This window comes from Heterodontus francisci, chromosome 9 (assembly GCF_036365525.1).
Source record: "Heterodontus francisci isolate sHetFra1 chromosome 9, sHetFra1.hap1, whole genome shotgun sequence".
Lineage (NCBI taxonomy): Eukaryota > Metazoa > Chordata > Chondrichthyes > Heterodontiformes > Heterodontidae > Heterodontus > Heterodontus francisci.
In genome coordinates this window covers 5,565,877-5,585,182 of record NC_090379.1, presented here as the reverse complement: position 1 = coordinate 5,585,182, position 19,306 = coordinate 5,565,877, and the positions used below count along the sequence as shown (strand labels likewise).

Genomic DNA, 19,306 nt, shown 5'->3' with positions numbered 1-19,306 from the left:
GTCCTGGCACAAGAGACAAGTTGGCCTCTGCTGCATTTGAGGCAAAAGTCAACCCACTCGCTTCCCGACAGTAACAATGAGAGGGGAAAACACAATTGTACTAGGAGTTCAGAATCTCTTTGCTTTAATTAGCTGTCATCGAAATCCACCCTTCAGTTAAACAGAATACTTTTCTTTATTTAATTGAATTCACAAGAGATTATGGATTTAGAGTCAGTCCAAGACTAGTGTCCATAAATTAGCAAAGAGATAAATTACTGAATCTAAGACTGGAGGAGCGTTCGTTCACACAAGGAGGCTGTGCTTCCACTGACATGTTCCAAAAAGGTTCTCATTTTCTTATTTTCTCTCCTGAAGGTGCTGACTCTCACTGGGGTACGGGTCCCCTCCTCTCCTGAAGGTGCTGACTCTCACTGGGGTATGGGTCCCCTCCTCTCCTGAAGGTGCTGACTCTCACTGGGGTACGGGTCCCCTCCTCTCCTGAAGTTGCTGACTCTCACTGGGGTACGGGTCCCCTCCTCTCCTGAAGGTGCTGACTCTCACTGGGGTACAGGTCCCCTCCTCTCCTGAAGGTGCTGACTCTCACTGGGGTACGGGTCCCCTCCTCTTCTGAAGGTGCTGACTCTCACTGGGGTACGGGTCCCCTCCTCTCCTGAAGGTGCTGACTCTCACTGGGGTACGGGTCCCCTCCTCTCCTGAAGTTGCTGACTCTCACTGGGGTACGGGTCCCCTCCTCTCCTGAAGTTGCTGACTCTCACTGGGGTACAGGTCCCCTCCTCTCCTGAAGGTGCTGACTCTCACTGAGGTACGGGTCCCCTCCTCTCCTGAAGGTGCTGACTCTCACTGGGGTACGGGTCCCCTCCTCTCCTGAAGTTGCTGACTCTCACTGGGGTACGGGTCCCCTCCTCTTCTGAAGGTGCTGACTCTCACTGGGGTACGGGTCCCCTCCTCTCCTGAAGTTGCTGACTCTCACTGGGGTACGGGTCCCCTCCTCTCCTGAAGTTGCTGACTCTCACTGGGGTACAGGTCCCCTCCTCTCCTGAAGGTGCTGACTCTCACTGGGGTACGGGTCCCCTCCTCTCCTGAAGGTGCTGACTCTCACTGGGGTACGGGTCCCCTCCTCTCCTGAAGGTGCTGACTCTCACTGGGGTACAGGTCCCCTCCTCTCCTGAAGGTGCTGACTCTCACTGGGGTACGGGTCCCCTCCTCTCCTGAAGGTGCTGACTCTCACTGGGGTACAGGTCCCCTCCTCTCCTGAAGGTGCTGACTCTCACTGGGGTACGGGTCCCCTCCTCTCCTGAAGGTGCTGACTCTCACTGGGGTACGGGTCCCCTCCTCTCCTGAAGTTGCTGACTCTCACTGGGGTACGGGTCCCCTCCTCTCCTGAAGGTGCTGACTCTCATTGGGGTACGGTTCCCCTCCTCTCCTGAAGGTGTTGACTCTCACTGGATTACGGGTCCCCTCCTCTCCTGTAGGTGCTGACTCTCACTGGGGTACGGGTCCCCTCCTCTCCTGAAGGTGCTGACTCTCACTGGGGTACAGGTCCCCTCCTCTCCTGAAGGTGCTGACTCTCACTGGGGTACGGGTCCCCTCCTCTTCTGAAGGTGCTGACTCTCACTGGGGTACGGGTCCCCTCCTCTCCTGAAGGTGCTGACTCTCACTGGGGTACGGGTCCCCTCCTCTCCTGAAGTTGCTGACTCTCACTGGGGTACAGGTCCCCTCCTCTCCTGAAGGTGCTGACTCTCACTGGGGTACGGGTCCCCTCCTCTCCTGAAGGTGCTCTCACTGGGGTACGGGTCCCCTCCTCTCCTGAAGGTGCTGACTCTCACTGGGGTACGGGTCCCCTCCTCTCCTGAAGGTGCTGACTCTCACTGGGGTACGGGTCCCCTCCTCTCCTGAAGTTGCTGACTCTCACTGGGGTACAGGTCCCCTCCTCTCCTGAAGGTGCTGACTCTCACTGGGGTACGGGTCCCCTCCTCTCCTGAATGCTGACTCTCACTGGGGTACGGGTCCCCTCCTCTCCTGAAGTTGCTGACTCTCACTGGGGTACAGGTCCCCTCCTCTCCTGAAGGTGATGACTCTCACTGGGGTACAGGTCCCCTCCTCTCCTGAAGGTGCTGACTCTCACTGGGGTACGGGTCCCCTCCTCTCCTGAAGTTGCTGACTCTCACTGGGGTACAGGTCCCCTCCTCTCCTGAAGGTGCTGACTCTCACTGGGGTACAGGTCCCCTCCTCTCCTGAAGGTGCTGACTCTCACTGGGGTACAGGTCCCCTCCTCTCCTGAAGGTGCTGACTCTCACTGGGGTACGGGTCCCGTCCTCTCCTGAAGGTGCTGACTCTCACTGGGGTACGGGTCCCCTCCTCTCCTGAAGGTACTGACTCTCACTGGGGTACAGGTCCCCTCCTCTCCTGAAGGTGCTGACTCTCACTGGGGTACAGGTCCCCTCCTCTCCTGAAGGTGCTGACTCTCACTGGGGTAAGGGTCCCCTCCTCTCCTGAAGGTGCTGACTCTCACTGGGGTACAGGTCCCCTCCTCTCCTGAAGGTGCTGACTCTCACTGGGGTAAGGGTCCCCTCCTCTCCTGAAGGTGCTGACTCTCACTGGGGTACAGGTCCCCTCCTCTCCTGAAGGTGCTGACTCTCACTGGGGTAAGGGTCCCCTCCTCTCCTGAAGGTGCTGACTCTCACTGGGGTACAGGTCCCCTCCTCTCCTGAAGGTGCTGACTCTCACTGGGGTAAGGGTCCCCTCCTCTCCTGAAGGTGCTGACTCTCACTGGGGTACAGGTCCCCTCCTCTCCTGAAGGTGCTGACTCTCACTGGGGTACAGGTCCCCTCCTCTCCTGAAGGTGCTGACTCTCACTGGGGTAAGGGTCCCCTCCTCTCCTGAAGGTGCTGACTCTCACTGGGGTACAGGTCCCCTCCTCTCCTGAAGTTGCTGACTCTCACTGGGGTACAGGTCCCCTCCTCTCCTGAAGGTGCTGACTCTCACTGGGGTACGGGTCCCCTCCTCTCCTGAAGGTACTGACTCTCACTGGGGTACGGGTCCCCTCCTCTCCTGAAGGTACTGACTCTCACTGGGGTAGACACCAGCATCTCAGTCAACTGACACTTTTTCTTGGGTGAGCCTGGACAATGAGTGCTGTCAGGCAGGACTGAAAGCAAAGTGCCAGCACAGGCACGATGGGCTGAATGGTCTCCCATGCTTTGCGGTTCTCTGGTTCTATGGTCTGGGATCACACACAAAGGAATAAGGCAGCAGAACCAGTCCCTGGGGAGCTGGACCTCACTGTGCAGCCAGGACTGGGCGGTAAGACAGACACATTCCTGGAGTAGGACACCTCGCAATCCCATACTCACCGACCCCTTCAACTCCTATTGAGTAACCCACAGCTGTGCCAGCCATAATCATCGGTCACACTCTTGCCTCTGATTTAGGAGGTCACGGCTTCATATTCCAGGACAAACATTTGAGCCCAGATTCCAGGCTTACCCTTCCAGTGCAGTACTGAGGGAGTGCTGCACTGTCAGAGGGTCAGTACTGAGGGAGTGCTGCACTGTCGGAGGGTCAGTACTGAGGGAGTGCTGCACTGTCGGAGGGTCAGTACTGAGGGAGTGCTGCACTGTCGGAGGGTCAGTACTGAGGGAGTGCTGCACTGTCGGAGGGTCAGTACTGAGGGAGTGCTGCACTGTCGGAGGGTCAGTACTGAGGGAGTGCTGCACTGTCTGTGGGTCAGTACTGAGGGAGTGCTGCACTGTCTGTGGGTCAGTACTGAGGGAGTGCTGCACTGTCGGAGGGTCAGTACTGAGGGAGTGCTGCACTGTCGGAGGGTCAGTACTGAGGGAGTGCTGCACTGTCGGAGGGTCAGTACTGAGGGAGTGCTGCACTGTCGGAGGGTCAGTACTGAGGGAGTGCTGCACTTCGGAGGGTCAGTACTGAAGGAGTGCTGCACTGTCGGAGGGTCAGTACTGAGGGAGTGCTGCACTGTCGGTGGGTCAGTACTGAGGGAGTGCTGCACTGTCAGAGGGTCAGTACTGAAGGACTGCTGCACTGTCAGAGGGTCAGTACTGAAGGAGTGCTGCACTGTCGGAGGGTCAGTACTGAGGGAGTGCTGCACTGTCAGAGGGTCAGTACTGAAGGAGTGCTGCACTGTCGGAGGGTCAGTCCTGAAGAAGTGCTGCACTGTCAGAGGGTCAGTACTGAGGGAGTGCCGCACTGTCGGAGGGTCAGTACTGAGGGAGTGCTGCACTGTCAGAGGGTCAGTACTGAAGGAGTGCTGCACTGTCGGAGGGTCAGTACTGAGGGAGTGCTGCACTGTCGGAGGGTCAGTCCTGAAGAAGTGCTGCACTGTCAGAGGGTCAGTACTGAGGGAGTGCCGCACTGTCGGAGGGTCAGTACTGAGGGAGTGCTGCACTGTCGGTGCTGTCTTTCGCATGAGACGGTAAGCTGAGGCCCTGTCTACCCTCTAAGTTGGACATCAAAGATTTTACTGCACTATTTAAAGAAGAGCAGTGAATTCTCTCCAGTGTCTGTCCCAATATATATCCCGCAACCAGCACCTTAAAAGCAGATTATCTGATCATTATCACGTGGCTGTTTGTGGGATCTTGCTTTGCACAAATTGGCTGATGTGTTTCCTACATTACAACAGTGACTGCACTTTCAAAGTGTTTAAGATGTTGTGAGGTTGTGAAACGTGTTAGAGAAATGAAAGTTTTTTTTGCCACCAATGACTCACAACAGAGATTTAAGTCTAGACTTTATTGCCAGTTATTACAAATAGAAGCTGCCATTTTGTACAGTAACCTGATTGTGTCAATGTGAACGTCATGATCAGAAATTAATTCAATAAATGCACAACCTAAACATCCCGGGAAAACACTTCACTCCACAGTCTCCCACTAAAAATCACAATCCACTATACAATATAGAAATAGTTCTCACTCTGAATAATATATTCCATCAAAGTAAAGACCCCTCACACTGTTCTACAGCACTCGTGATTGACTTACATTTATACACCATGCAGTCGGGGGATGTTTTGCGGGTCCCCACAAGTTACATTTCAAATTCATTTACACAACTCAGCTCCAGAATATTCACTCCTCAAATTCAAACAGATAGGCATCTGCTGAATATTAAAATAATGAATTCACAACTCCCTCATGTACAATTGACAGAGGAACCAGACCCAGGAGGCATGGGGGGGAGGGGTGGAAGAGAGAGGGAGCGGGGGAGGGGAAGAGAGAGGGAGTGGAGGGGGGGGGGTAAGAGAGAGGGAGCGGGGGAGGGGAAGAGAGAGGGAAGAGGGGTAAGAGAGAGGGAGCGGGGGGGTAAGAGAGAGGGAGCGGGGGGGTAAGAGAGAGGGAGCGGGGGGGTAAGAGAGAGGGAGCGGGGGGGTAAGAGAGAGGGAGCGGGGGGAGAAGAGAGAGGGAGCGGGGGGAGAAGAGAGAGGGAGCGGGGGGAGAAGAGAGAGGGAGCGGGGGGAGAAGAGAGAGGGAGCGGGGGGAGAAGAGAGAGGGAGCGGGGGGAGAAGAGAGAGGGAGCGGGGGGAGAAGAGAGAGGGAGCGGGGGGAGAAGAGAGAGGGAGCGGGGGGGGTAAGAGAGAGGGAGCGGGGGGGTAAGAGAGAGGGAGCGGGGGGGTAAGAGAGAGGGAGTGGGAGGGGTAAGAGAGAGGGAGTGGGGGGGTAAGAGAGAGGGAGTGGGGGGGTAAGAGAGAGGGAGTGGGGGGGTAAGAGAGAGGGAGTGGGGGGGTAAGAGAGAGGGAGTGGGGGGGTAACAGAGAGGGAGTGGGGGGGTAACAGAGAGGGAGTGGGGGGGTAAGAGAGAGGGAGTGGGGGGGTAACAGAGAGGGAGGGGGGGGAAGAGAGAGGGAGCGGGGGGGGAAGAGAGAGGGGGTGGGGGGGGAAGAGAGAGGGGGTGGGGGGGGTAACAGAGGGGGGGGGTAAGAGAGAGGGAGTGGGGAGGTAACAGAGAGGGAGGGGGGGGAAGAGAGAGGGAGCGGGGGGGAAGAGAGAGGGAGCGGGGGGGAAGAGAGAGGGAGTGGGGGGGAAGAGAGAGGGAGTGGGGGGGAAGAGAGAGGGAGTGGGGGGGGGAAAGAGAGAGGGAGCGGGGGGGGGGAAAGAGAGAGGGAGCGGGGGGGAAGAGAGAGGGAGCGGGGGGGGAAAGAGAGAGGGAGCGGGGGGGGAAAGAGAGAGGGAGCGGGGGGGGAAAGAGAGAGGGAGCGGGGGGGGAAAGAGAGAGGGAGCGGGGGGGGAAAGAGAGAGGGAGCGGGGGGGGAAAGAGAGAGGGAGCGGGGGGGGAAAGAGAGAGGGAGCGGGGGGGGAAAGAGAGAGGGAGCGGGGGGGGAAAGAGAGAGGGAGCGGGGGCGGGAAAGAGAGAGGGAGCGGGGGGGGGAAAGAGAGAGGGAGCGGGGGGGGAAAGAGAGAGGGAGCGGGGTGGTAGAGAGAGGGAGCGGGGGGGTAGAGAGAGGGAGCGGGGGGGTAGAGAGAGGGAGCGGGGGGGTAGAGAGAGGGAGCGGGGGGGTAGAGAGAGGGAGCGGGGGGGTAGAGAGAGGGAGCGGGGGGGGGGAAAAAGAGAGAGGGAGCGGGGGGGGGGGAAAAAGAGAGAGGGAGCGGGGGGGGGAAAAAGAGAGAGGGAGCGGGGGGGGGGAAAAAGAGAGAGGGAGCGGGGGGGGGAAAAAGGAGAGAGGGAGCGGGGGGGGGGAAAAAGAGAGAGGGAGCGGGGGGGGGGGAAAAAGAGAGAGGGAGCGGGGGGGGGGAAAAAGAGAGAGGGAGCGGGGGGGGGGGAAAAAGAGAGAGGGAGCGGGGGGGGGGGGGGGAAGAGAGAGGGAGCCGGGGGGGGGGGGGAAGAGAGAGGGAGCTGGGGGGGGTAGAGAGAGGGAGCTTGTGTCAGTGTCGATATAAATACCCATTTGGAAAATCTGTACAGATTGAGGCTCCCGCAGACACAGTGTCAATAAAGTTTGTTATAAAAACACAGAGAATGCAGCCACTGGCCGGTCTGCATGGCAACGGCTTGGTGTTCAGTGCAGGGTTTGGGGTAATGGTGGGGTTTGGGGTCATGGTGGGTGTTGAAGGGGCAGGGTGGGGTTTAGGGTAATGGTGGGGATTGGGGTAATGGTGGGTGTTGAAGGGGCAGGGTGGTGTTTGGGGTAATGGTGGGGTTTGGGGTCATGGTGGGTGTTGAAGGGGCAGGGTGGGGTTTTTGGTAATGGTGGGGTTTAGGGGTCATGGTGTGTGTTGAAGGGACAGGGTGGGGTTTTTGGTAATGGTGGGGTTTGGGGTAATGGTGGGGGTCATGGGATTTGGGGTCATGGTGGGGGTCATGGTGGGTTTGGGGTCATGGTGGGTTTGGGGTCATGGTGGGTTTGGGGTCATGGTGGGTGTTGAAGGGACAGGGTGGGGTTTTTGGTAATGGTGGGGTTTGGGGTAATGGTGGGGGTCATGGGATTTGGGGTCATGGTGGGGGTCATGGTGGGTTTGGGGTCATGGTGGGTTTGGGGTCATGGTGGGTTTGGGGTCATGGTGGGTGTTGAAGGGACAGGGTGGGGTTTGGGGTCATGGTGGTCATGTTGGTGGTGGGCCGTTGGTGTAACGGAGCATGGGGTAGAGAGAGCGGGCGAAGTTGTTTGCCAAGGCACAGTTGTAGTCCTCCTGGCTGAAGGGGATGAGGCAGGCCAGGAGCAGCAGCAGGAGAATGAGGAGCTGGAGGGGAATCGCTGCCCGGAAAACCCTGGATAGGAAGGATCGAACCTTTGAGACCCCCTGGTTCCTGACCTCTCCGTCGACTCTGAGGAGGGCAAAACAAGAAAAGTATCAGCGGAGTTTCTGGTTGTGAGTTTTAACATGAACCCCTCCTTCAAGTTCCAGAATCTTCTGTTCCCACGCAGAATAATCAGCACAGGAGGAGGCCATTGGGCCCATCGTGCCACTGGTGGCCCTGTATAGATCTATCTAATTAGTCCCTCTCCCCTGCTCTTTCCTCATAGCCCTGCAAATCTTCCCCTTCAAGTATCTTTCCAATTTCCCTTTTGAAAGTTCCGATTGAATCTGCTTCCACTGCCCTTTCAGGCAGCGCGTTCCAGATCACAACAACTCACTGCCAATTTGACCCTCCCTCAGTGGAAAGGTTTCTCTTTCGCAAAACCTTGTCAAATCACCACTTAACCTCCATACTCGAAGGAAAACAATCCCAGCTTCTCCTGTCTCTCCACATAAACAGCCCAGGAGTGAATGGGATACTTGCTGGGTGTAGCCTCGGCACAAGAAGCTCAGGATTACCCAGGTCAGACCTAATCCTCTGATCATTGCAGATCAGCACCCCCATCCACCACCCTCAACATTCACTCCCTCCACCACCGACGCACAGTGGCAGCAGTGTGCACCATCTACAAGATGCACTGCAGCGACTCACCAAGGCTCCTTAGACAGCACCTTCCAAACCCGCGACCTCTACCAACTAGAAGTGCAAGGGCAGCACATACATGGGAACACCACCACCTGCAAGTTCCCCTCCAAGTCACACACCATCCTGACTTGGAACTATATCGCCGTTCCTTCACTGTCGCTGGGTCAAAATCCTGGAACTCCCTTCCTAACAGCACTGTGGGTGTACCTACCCCACATGGACTGCAACGGTTCAAGAAGGCAGCTCACCACCACCTTCTCAAGGACAATTAGGGATGGGCAATAAATACTGGCTTAGCCAACACTGCCCATGGTTATGGGTGGCAGGAGGTATGTCAAGGGTAAGATTAACTCTACGATCCCCATCGAAAAGGCTGTTCAGTGTCAGTCGGTGAGACCTTAAAATGTTCTCCCGGTAATTACCCCCTTAACCTTCAGGACAGTTCAATTTTAAACCTCATTTTGTATGCTTCTTCTGGAAGAGACTACCTGATCTTCACCTGTCGTGGGCCCCCGCTAGTCCTCAGGACCCTGCCCCGCTCTCTCAGGTTCCCCTATGGACCACATATTTGTCCCCCGACGACACAATTACCTTTTCATTGAGACACCTGGTGCTTTATTCTTTTGGACCTCTCTCCGAACCTGTGTCAAATCAAATAAAAACATTTGTGACTCATAGCAATCAAATAATATCTCCTGGTGAAGGGATCAAACTTAGTTTCCTGGGAGCTGGAACGTGCCTGATCCCACGTGGAAACTCCCGGCCTATTGGCTGGGTCACGTGGAAACTCCCGGCCTATTGGCTGGGTCACAGGAGGTTCCTTCACCTAAACATGACAGCAGGCACAGCACAGGTTAGATACAAAGTAAAGCTCCCTCTACACTGTCCCCCATCAAACACTCCAAGGACAGATACAGCACAGGGTAAGATGGAGTCAGGGGTGCCCCATGTCCAGCCAATTGTATACCATCTGTGTGGAGCCCTTCCTGTGCTTTTTTCGCAGGAGGTTGACGGGATTGGCTCTGCGCGAGCCGGCCATGCGGATCGTCCTTTCGGCTTACGCTGACGACGTGCTCCTTGCGGTCACAGATCCCATTGATTTGCGGAGGATGCGCGACTGCCAGCAGACCTTTTCTGCCGCGTCCTCCGCGAGGATCAATTGGGAGAAATGTTCCGGACTCCTGGTGGGTCAGTGGCGGGTGGACTCCCTGCCGGAGGAGTTGACATCTTTTGCGTGGAACACCACGCACCTCCTCTATCTGGGAGTTCACCTTAGCCCCGCTGAGGAAGCCTGGCCGGCAAACTGGCAGGAGTTGGAGGCGAAAGTCACCGCTCGGCTGGGGCGCTGGACAGGACTGCTCCGAGTGCTTTCCTACAGGGGCCGAGCGTTGGTCATAAACCAACTGGTGGCCTCCATGCTGTGGTACCAGTTGGTCACTTTGGCCCCGCCCCCTGTATTTGCCACCAAGATCCAGAAGAAACTCGTCGATTTCTTCTGGGGCAAGAGGAAACACTGGCTCTCTGCCGCGGTCCGGAGTCTCCCGATTGAGGAGGGCAGCCAGTCTCTGGTGTGCGTCTGCACCCAGGCTGCGACTCTCCGCCTCCGGACCCTGCAGAGATACCTGTACGTCCAGCGTCCTCCCAGATGGTGTGCGCTGGCGACGTATTTTTTCTGCCAGTGTCACTGCCTTCAAGACGACACGCAGCTCCCGGTGGAGTCCGTTAGCCGCGCTTCTCTGAGGGAGTTGCCTGTCTTTTACCGGGGTCTATTCTGAGTCTGGAACATGGTCGCCTCCAGTCAGGGCACTCCCCTGCTGGTGGAGGAGCGCGCCTCGGCTGTCCGGGCGGCCGACTCCGGGGACGGTCCAGCGGGCGGAGGAGTAGCCGAAACCCCCGGGACGCCCCTCACTGCGGGTGACGAGGGGGCTCGGGAGTGCGGAGCGATCCCGGCCGAACTGACACACGCTCGGCCGGAACTGCTCATCGGATCCAGGCCCCGAAACCCTCCTCGGGAGCCGGTCCCACACAACCCGAGCTGCCTCTCGGAAATGCCCTCCGTGCCATTCCAATCAGTGCGGAGGGGTTTCCTGTAGGGGCTGCTCCTGCACACTCTCCACTTCCTCGCCCTCGTCAGCCGGCCGGACACACCCTGGCGGTCCGCGTTGCCATCTGGCAGCAAGGGGAAACCCCGATTGATGTCTCTCTACGCGGGAGTCTTCCCCCTTTACATCGGGGACCTGGGGTGGAGGGTGTTGCACAGGGCAGTCCCGTGCAATAGACTTTTACGTAGGTTCACGGACTCCCAGGCCGCCTGTACTTTCTGCGGCCTGGACGAGTCCGTGTTCCACGTTTATATGGAGTGTGCGAGGTTGCAGCCCCTATTTGAGTATCTGAAGGGGCTGCTCCTCAAGTTCTGGCTGCACTTCAGTCCCACGCTCCTGATCTTTGGGCACCCAGTGCGGAGGGGCTTGGGCCGGGAGGAGGATCTCCTCATCGGTCTGCTCCTGGGCCTGGCCAAGGTGGCAATTCACAGGTCCAGGCTGCGGGCCATCGGGGTGTCCGTCCTCCCCGAATGCCTGCCCCTCTTCCGCGGTTACATTCGTGCCCGGGTGTCCCTGGAGAAGGAGCATGCGCTGTCTGCCGGTACGCTTGAGGCCTTCTGCGACCGGTGGGCACCGCAGGGACTGGAGTGCATCGTCGACGCCGAGAATGGCATTTTAATTTGAGTTTTGGTTTATTTTTCTGTTTTAATAAAGTTATTTTCGTAAATATGTATATAAAGGGGGCCTGAGGAATAAAGGCCCCCTCGACATGAAAAATATAAAAGGTGCCTGGGGTATAAAGGCCACCTGAAAAAAAAACGGGGTTAGATACAGAGTAAAGCTCCCTCTACACTGTCCCCATCAAACACTCCCAGGACAGGTACAGCACGGGGGTTAGATACAAAGTAAAGCTCCCTCTACACAAAAAAATGGGTTAGATACAGAGTAAAACACCCTCGACAATCCCCTTAATTTGAGCTCAGGTACCAGTCCAGAGACCTCTGTCCATAATCTGGTCTGACACTCCCCCTGCAGTACTGAAGGAGTACATCATTTTCGGAGGTGCGGCCTTTCAGTTTAGATATTTAACCGATGTCACATCTGCCCTGTCGGCTGGATGTAAAGATTCCTATGGCACTAGGTTGGAGAGGAGCAGGGCTGGTCTCCCGACCAATAATATTTATCCTTCAATCAACATTACTAAAACAGCTTATCTATTCATTTATCTCCGTGTAGTTACTGGGATCTTGCTGTGTGTCAATAGCTGCTGTTTTTCCTACACGACAGTCTAAGTGCTGGAGTGTTGCTGCCTGACTGTCGGTCTGTCTTTGTTTCGAGTAAGAGAGGAGTGTGAGTGCAGGTTTCTGCTGTGAGAACTTGTGTCTGATACTCACCACTTGGTGCCGCAGGGGACTGCTGGTCATGGGAACAGCGGTAAAATCCAACTCATCAACAGAGATCACAGAGCCCGTGTCCTTAAATGAGAAAGTCAAAGAAGAATGGGACTGACTTTGCTGAACTCCACATTACTTTCTTCCTGCAACATGCGAGATCTCCCATGAAATGGTCCCATTTTGCTAATATATTCTCCAGGCAGAGAATGTCACTCAGCAGGAAGGGTTTTCCAAGTCAGGCTGCCTGCAGTTAGGGAGCATTTGATTCTGCCCCATTGTGCCCAAGGTCACATTAACAGTTCTGATCTCACCCTGCCTGAATCCCAACCCAGCCACGTATCAACATCCTGTTTCTTAAAGCGTTTCGGTTCAAGAAATACCCCCTGACCTCAGTCCTAAACCTTCCCTCACAGTCTGACTTGGTGGCCCCTGCCCTGTGATATGAAAGTCCCGTATAATTATTGGCAAATATCTGTATACATCAACAATATGTTACGTTTCTGTCAGGTGTGTAACTTATATCCAAGATATCCAATTTCCATAAAATACATAATTTCTACAACAATATAAATTTACTACACAATGTATAATTTCAATCACATCAATTCATGGCTGATCTCTCCTCCTTGAGGCTATTTGTTGACAGCTGCCTCGCCTAACAAGGAGGCTCAGCTCACGGCTCTCCTTTACACTGCTTCCAAGATCATAATGCCTCTTCCCCAAGCAACCCCTCCCTCCTCTAGTGTCATTGCCCAGTTTACCAGTCCCCCAACCATCTGCCTTGACATGCACACCCTCACTTCAAACATAGCATGGAATCTGTAGTAGCCAAAATGCCCAGGTGCTGGGGTCTGAGGGGTGGATTCCCAGCTCTATGGTCCCTCACCAATCTCTCGTTGACAGTTCTCAGGTCAGCAGTGATCTCTCCGAGCATCAGCTTCAGCTTGTTCCCAATCACATGGACCTTCTCCTTGGCCTCGAGCCATTCCGCTCCCTCTCCGCTCTCCAGCAGGTGCTTGGAGATTTCCTGCAGAGTGTTTACCTGGGGCTGCTTCCCCAACATCTCCGCCTCCAAATTCTGCAACAAAACATTCCCATCTTTCTGTTAGAGCATTTGGGCAAACAGAGTAGAGAGGGGAAGGAAAGAGAGATGGCTTGTGCTACCCAACGTGTGCCAGAGGTCGAAGATCTGGGGGAGAGGATGAGCAGGGGGGAGAATTGTGTCTGAACATATGGCCAGTCTCCATTATGGAGTATGAGACCAGGGTCTAGTACAGAAATATGGGGAGAGAGTGGGCAGTGGGATTAGTTTGGGATTGATACAGGACTATGGGGAGAGAGTGGGCAGTGGGATTAGTTTGGGATTGATACAGGACTGTGGGGAGAGAGTGGGGCAGTGGGATTAGTTTGAGATTGATACAGGGCTATGGAGAGAGATCAGGGCAGTGGGATTAGTTTGGGATTGATACAGGGCTATGGTGAGAGAGTGGGGCAGTGGGATTAGTTTGGGATTGATACAGGGCTATGGTGAGAGAGTGGGACAGTGAGATTAGTTTGGGATTGATACAGGGCTATGGTGAGAGAGTGGGGCAGTGGGATTAGTTTGGGATTGATACAGAGCGATGGGGAGAGAGTGGGCAATGGGATTAATTTGGGATTGATACAGAGCGATGGGGAGAGAGTGGGGCAGTGGGATTAGTTTGGGATTGATACAGGATTATGGGGAGAGAGTGGGGCAGTGGGATTAGTTTGGGATTGATACAGGGCTATGGGGAGAGAGTGGGCAATGGGATTAATTTGGGATTGATACAGAGCGATGGGGAGAGAGTGGGGCAGTGGGATTAGTTTGGGATTGATACAGGATTATGGGGAGAGAGTGGGGCAGTGGGATTAGTTTGGGATTGATACAGGGCTATGGGGAGAGAGTGGGCAATGGGATTAATTTGGGATTGATACAGAGCGATGGGGAGAGAATGGGGCAGTGGGATTAGTTTGGGATTGATACAGAGCGATGGGGAGAGAATGGGGCAGTGGGATTAGTTTGGGATTGATACAGTGCTATGGGGAGAGAGTGGGCCAGTGGGATTAGTTTGGGATTGATACAGAGCGATGGGGAGAGAATGGGGCAGTGGGATTAGTTTGGGATTGATACAGAGCGATGGGGAGAGAATGGGGCAGGGTCACTGATGCTACCTGTTTAACATCCATTGCTTACCATCAGCTCCTTGTGATGCTTTGTCAGAGTCTGCAGACCAAGTCCTGGGTCACTGAGCTGCACCAGTCCCCGCCGCCTCTCACAGTCAGCCAGCCACATTAGCAGCGAGTAGGTGGTACAATGGAAATCCTACAGCCGGAAAAAAAACACACCCACAGTAATGAGAAGTGCAGCTGAAAGTAAACTAGTGACGCTTTACTTGCTATCGAGGGATCAGGTGAGCCATTCAGACGTGGAAGATCGAATGGCTTCTGTACCTCTCTGATAGGCCGGGAGACATCAACAACAAAGCCCTGCCCCAAATTCTCCTCCAGGGACTGCAGAGCAGTTAAAGGCCAGTTCTGATGAAACGTTAACTCTGTGTCTCTCTCCACAGATGCTGCCTGACCTGCTGAGTCTTTCCAACACTTGCCTTTTTTATTTCAGATTTCCAGCATCTGCAGTATTTTGCTTTTATTATAAAAAGATTCCAAGTGTTGGCAGCAGATAATAGGGGCAGAAAACCTCTTTTAATATAGAACAGGGCAACCAGAATGATTGAGGGGCTGCAGAGACTGGATTATAAAGTGGGATTCTGTAAATTGGGTGGGATCTCACTGGAATAGAGAAGGTTGGGAGGTGATATAATTGCTGCTGTTATTCGCATTCTAAAGGGACTGGATAATGTCGCCCATGACTGGTTGTTTCACCTTGTCTGGAACAGCAGAGCCAGAGAACACAGGCTCCGCTTTAAGGGGGGAAATTCAAAACTAAACTGTGGAAACAATATCTCGGTGAGTGATTGGTCAATCTATGGAACAGGCTGCCATGGAGATGGTAAAAGCAGATAGTAAAGATTCATTCACATGTCAATTGGATTGATGTCTTTTAGAAAGTAACATTTTGGGACACAGTATGTGACTAATTTGAGACATAACGTGTGGTGAGTGTAACAGGCTCAGGAGGAACAGGTGAGTTTGAACCTATGGTTCCCAAACTTCTCCACCACTGGGGGTTTTCCTCGCTGTATGTCTCGGTCTGTTATAGACTCAATGGACGGGATTTCGCTAGAGGCTTTCGGACTGTGACCTGGGACGATATAGGGGATCCTGAACCTGCACTTGCGAGCAGCGAGACCGGCTGAGTAATTTTACTGGAGGCTGCCTCCTAATTGGCCACCTCTGGGCTTGCTGTCCAATTAAGGAGGGTAGGCGGGCTCCCGATGCTGCTGGGTCCAATCACAGGGCTCTGAAGCCTCAGCATCACCTCTGAGACAGGTGGGTGCTGATGAAACAGGTCGAGGGACCGAGCCTCAACATGAAGACGCCCTTGGAGAACTAAGTAAAAAATTAAAAATCAGATAGCCCCATCCAGATGACCCACTGGGGCTGCAGCCTGGCCTGGCCTGGCCTGCCCTGCCCTACCCCGCCCTGCCCACCACCCCCTTTTTCGGCCATGGAGCCTCCAGTTCCAATGGTCCCCATCTCCAGGTAACAGACAGCCTGCCCGTGCAGCGAGTGAGGGGCTGCTCTGGTCTTGGCAAAATGCCGGTGGGCCCAAAGATTTAACCCTAAATGGGTCTTTAATTATTTAAATTAGCTGCCTGCCTCTGTTCAGCAGGCTCCACACCTGGTCCTGCCACTAGGAAATTTCCCCAGTGGCAGGACTGCGTCAGACAGCCATTCCGATGGGGCTCCCTGCTATTTTCCTGGCTCCCACTCCACCACCCCAGAGCCAGGAAAATCCTGCCCATTGACAGAGATTGATGGCTCAGATTAGTGAATAACTCCACTCTGGTTGTTTCATATGATACCAGGATGGTTGAAGAAGAATTAGCTGAACAATGGTCTTTTCTCATCCAGCAGTTTCTATGTTCTTAATTACAAGTGTATTTTTTTTAGTCCAACCTTTGGCAGCAAGATTTAATATGAAAGGGAGAATCTGCAATGCTGTAATAGTGTTTTGCAAGCAAGGATATTACTTGTGAAGTGCATTCACTGTGGTCCCACAGGCAAACAGAATAACATTCACGCACAGCAAGATTCCACAGATAGCAAATGAGATCAATGAGCAGGTGACCTTGAGAGAGGAATGTTGACCAGCTGCCCTGCTGTTTTCCAATAAAACCAGGAATCTGTTGGACCGATTGACAACTTCTACACTCTACCCACCAAGTGTCGGCACCAATCGAACTGTCTCCAGCTAAACAGGACTGTTTGCAATCTGAAACCGAGCTGAACTTCTGACCCCATATCCACTCCAATTCTCCCTCCATGGCCTCCCTTCCCCCATCTCTCTCGTCCAGAAGGGGTCGGTGCCTGTTTATCTCCATTTATCTGACACTGCAGCAGGAATCAGAGTTCAAAGAGTCCGAGCAGGTTCCTGCACCATGTTGTAGGGAAGGTCAGAGTTCGGAGGGTCCCACAGTTTGCATTACCTGGCACTGTATCAGGGCACTCCGTAAGGAGGTTCTCCATTGTTCCAGACTCTGTGATGACCTGTTCCAATTCCCATTCACCTGGTGAAGTTTCTGCTGCAACTCCTGGGCCTCAGCACTGTCTGTCTGTAGGAACTCTCGGCTGCTGAGGTTCACGGAGATGACCAGGGCTTTATACTTGTCAAATTCCTTCTGAATATTCTGTAGAAACATGCAGTCACAATTCAATCAAAGCCAGCTCTAATTTAGCGTTCCCAATCCTCTAGGAATTAAAGATGAATCTCCAGGTCACTGCTGTGAGCAAAACCCCCGGAAAACATCATAGCGACATTAAAAATTAATAGACTTTCGATTTTCTTGGCACACTTTCATTTATTAATTTTAAAAATTATTGGGAACTGTGGGAAAACGCAAATGGAATGCTGGCCTTTATTGCAAAGGGGGAATGGAGTAAAAATGTAGGGAAGTCTTGTTACAACTGTACAGGGCATTGGTGAGACTGCATCTAGAATACTGTGTCTCCTTACTTAAGGAGGGATATACTTGCACTGGAAACAGTTCAGAGAAAGTTCACGAGGCTGATTCCTGGGATGAGGAGTTTGTCTTATGAGGAAAGGTTAAGTAAGCAGTTTGGAGTGTTGAAGAATGAGAGGTGATCTTATTGAAACATATAAGATTCTGAGGGGGCTTGACAGGGTAGATACTGAGAGGATGTTTCACCTCATGGGGGAATCTAGAATTAGGGGACACAGTTTCAGAATGAGGTGTCTTTCTTTTTGGAGATGAGGAGGGATTTTTTCTCTCAGAGGGTCATTAGTCTTTGAAATTCTCTTCACCAGAGAGCAGTGGAGGCTGTGGGGGGGGGTTGGGGGGTGGCTGAGTTAGACAGGTTTTTGAACTACAAGGGAGTCGAGGGTAAAGTGGAGTTAAGGCCACAATCAGATCAGTCATGATCTTACCGAATGGCAGAGCAGGTTTGAGGGGCTGAATGGCCTACGCCTGCTCCTACTTCTTATGATCTTTGGTCTCAAAACAGCTACGACATTATTCAAGAAGGGTAGCAGGGATAAACCAGGTAATTTCAGGTCAGTGAGTCTAACATCAGTGATAATGAAACTATTGGAAAAAATTCTGAGGGACAGGATTAATCTCCACGGAGAGGCAGGGATTAATCTGGGATAGTCAGCATGGCTTTGTCAGGGGGAGATCGTGTCTAACTAACTTGATTGAATTTTTCGAGGCGGTGACTAGATGTGTAGATGAGGGTAAAGCAGTTGATGTAGTTTACATGGACCTCAGTAAGGCTTTTGATAAGGTCCCGCATGGGAGATTGGTTAAGAAGGTAAGAGCCCGTGGGATCCAGGGCAATTTGGCAAATTGGATCCAAAATTAGCATAGTGGCAGGAGGCAGAGGGTAATGGTCGAGGTTTGTTTTTGCGAGTGGAGGCCTGTGACCAGTGGTGTACCACGGGAATCGGTGCTGGGACCCTTGCTGTTTGTAGTGTACATTAATGATTTAGACGTGAATATAGGAGGTATGATCAGTAAGTTCGCAGATGACACGAAAATTAGTGGTGTCGTAAATAGTGAGGAGGAAAGCCTGAGATTACAGGCGAATATAGATGGGCTGCTAAGATGGGCGGAGCAGTGGCAAATGGAGTTTAATCCTGAGAAGTGTGAGGTGATGCATTTTGGGACGACTAACAAGGCAAGGGACTATACGATGGGTGGTAGGACCCTAAGAAGTACAGAAGGTCAGAGGGACCTTGGTGTACTTGTCCATAGATCACTGAAGGCAGCAGCACTGGTAGATAAGGTGGTTAGGAAGGCATATGGGATACTTGCCTTTATTAGCCGAGGCATAGAATATAAGAGCGGGGAGGTTATGATGGAGCTGTATAAAACGCTAGTTAGGCCACAGCTGGAGTACTGTGTACAGTTCTGGTCGCCACACTATAGGAAGGGTGTAATTGCACCGGAGAAGGTGCAGAGGAGATTCACCAGGATGTTGCCTGGGCTGGAGCGTTTCAGCTATGAAGAGAGACTGAAAAGTCTAGGGTTGTGTTCCTTAGAGCAGAGAAGGCTGAGGGGGCACCTGATAGAGGTATACAAAATTATGAGGGGCATTGATAGGATAGATAGAAAGAAACTTGTTCCCTTAGTGGGGTGGGGGGGGGGTCAATAACCAGGGGGCATAGATTTAAGGTAAGGGGCAGGAGGTTTAGAGGGGATTTGAGGAAATTTTTTTTCACCCAGTGGGTGGTTGGAATCTGGAACACACTGCCTGAAGTGGTGGTAGAGGTAGGAACCATCACAACATTTAAGAAGTATTTAGATGAGCACTTGAAACACCATAGCATACAAGGCTACGGGCCAAGTGCTGGAAAATGGGATTAAAATAGTTAGGTGCTTGATGGCCAGCACAGACACGATGGGCTGAAGGGCCTGTTTCTGTGCTGTATAACTCTCTGACTCTGACTGTGACAGGTCCAAACTGCTCCCATTCAGACACCAGATACTGCACTGCATCCAATTCCCAACACAGCAACATCTTCATCCCTCAACCAGGCTCCAGTTTGAAGGTTCCCCCACCTCCCCTCCACCCCCCACAAGCTCTGGATTCCCCGCACCAGAGGAAATAGTAACCCTTTATTTAGCCTGTCGGATTACTTTATCATTTTAAACACCTCAATTGGATCACCCCTCAATCTTCGATTTCGAGGGACTACAAGCGAAGTTCATGCAACCTGTCCTGTTAATTTAACCCCTTTAGCCCCAGGATCATTCTGGTGAATCCAAGGTTTATTTCAAGTTGCATTATGAACTGAAGTAG

At 53.3% G+C, this 19,306-nt stretch overlaps 1 protein-coding gene across 1 annotated transcript in view; it reads right to left on the bottom strand.

The window, feature by feature from the left end:
* Positions 1-7,074: 7,074 nt before the first annotated feature.
* LOC137373552 (nesprin-2-like) overlaps positions 7,075-19,306 on the bottom strand; it is a 126,442-nt gene continuing 114,210 nt past the window's right edge. The window contains exons 28-33 of the mRNA XM_068038481.1: positions 16,474-16,674; positions 14,058-14,186; positions 12,729-12,920; positions 11,843-11,923; positions 8,998-9,047; positions 7,075-7,788 (exon numbers count right to left, since the gene is read on the bottom strand). Of these exons, the coding sequence (XP_067894582.1) occupies positions 7,566-7,788; positions 8,998-9,047; positions 11,843-11,923; positions 12,729-12,920; positions 14,058-14,186; positions 16,474-16,674 (876 nt within the window). The 3' untranslated portion in view covers positions 7,075-7,565. The remainder of the gene's footprint in view (positions 7,789-8,997; positions 9,048-11,842; positions 11,924-12,728; positions 12,921-14,057; positions 14,187-16,473; positions 16,675-19,306) is intronic.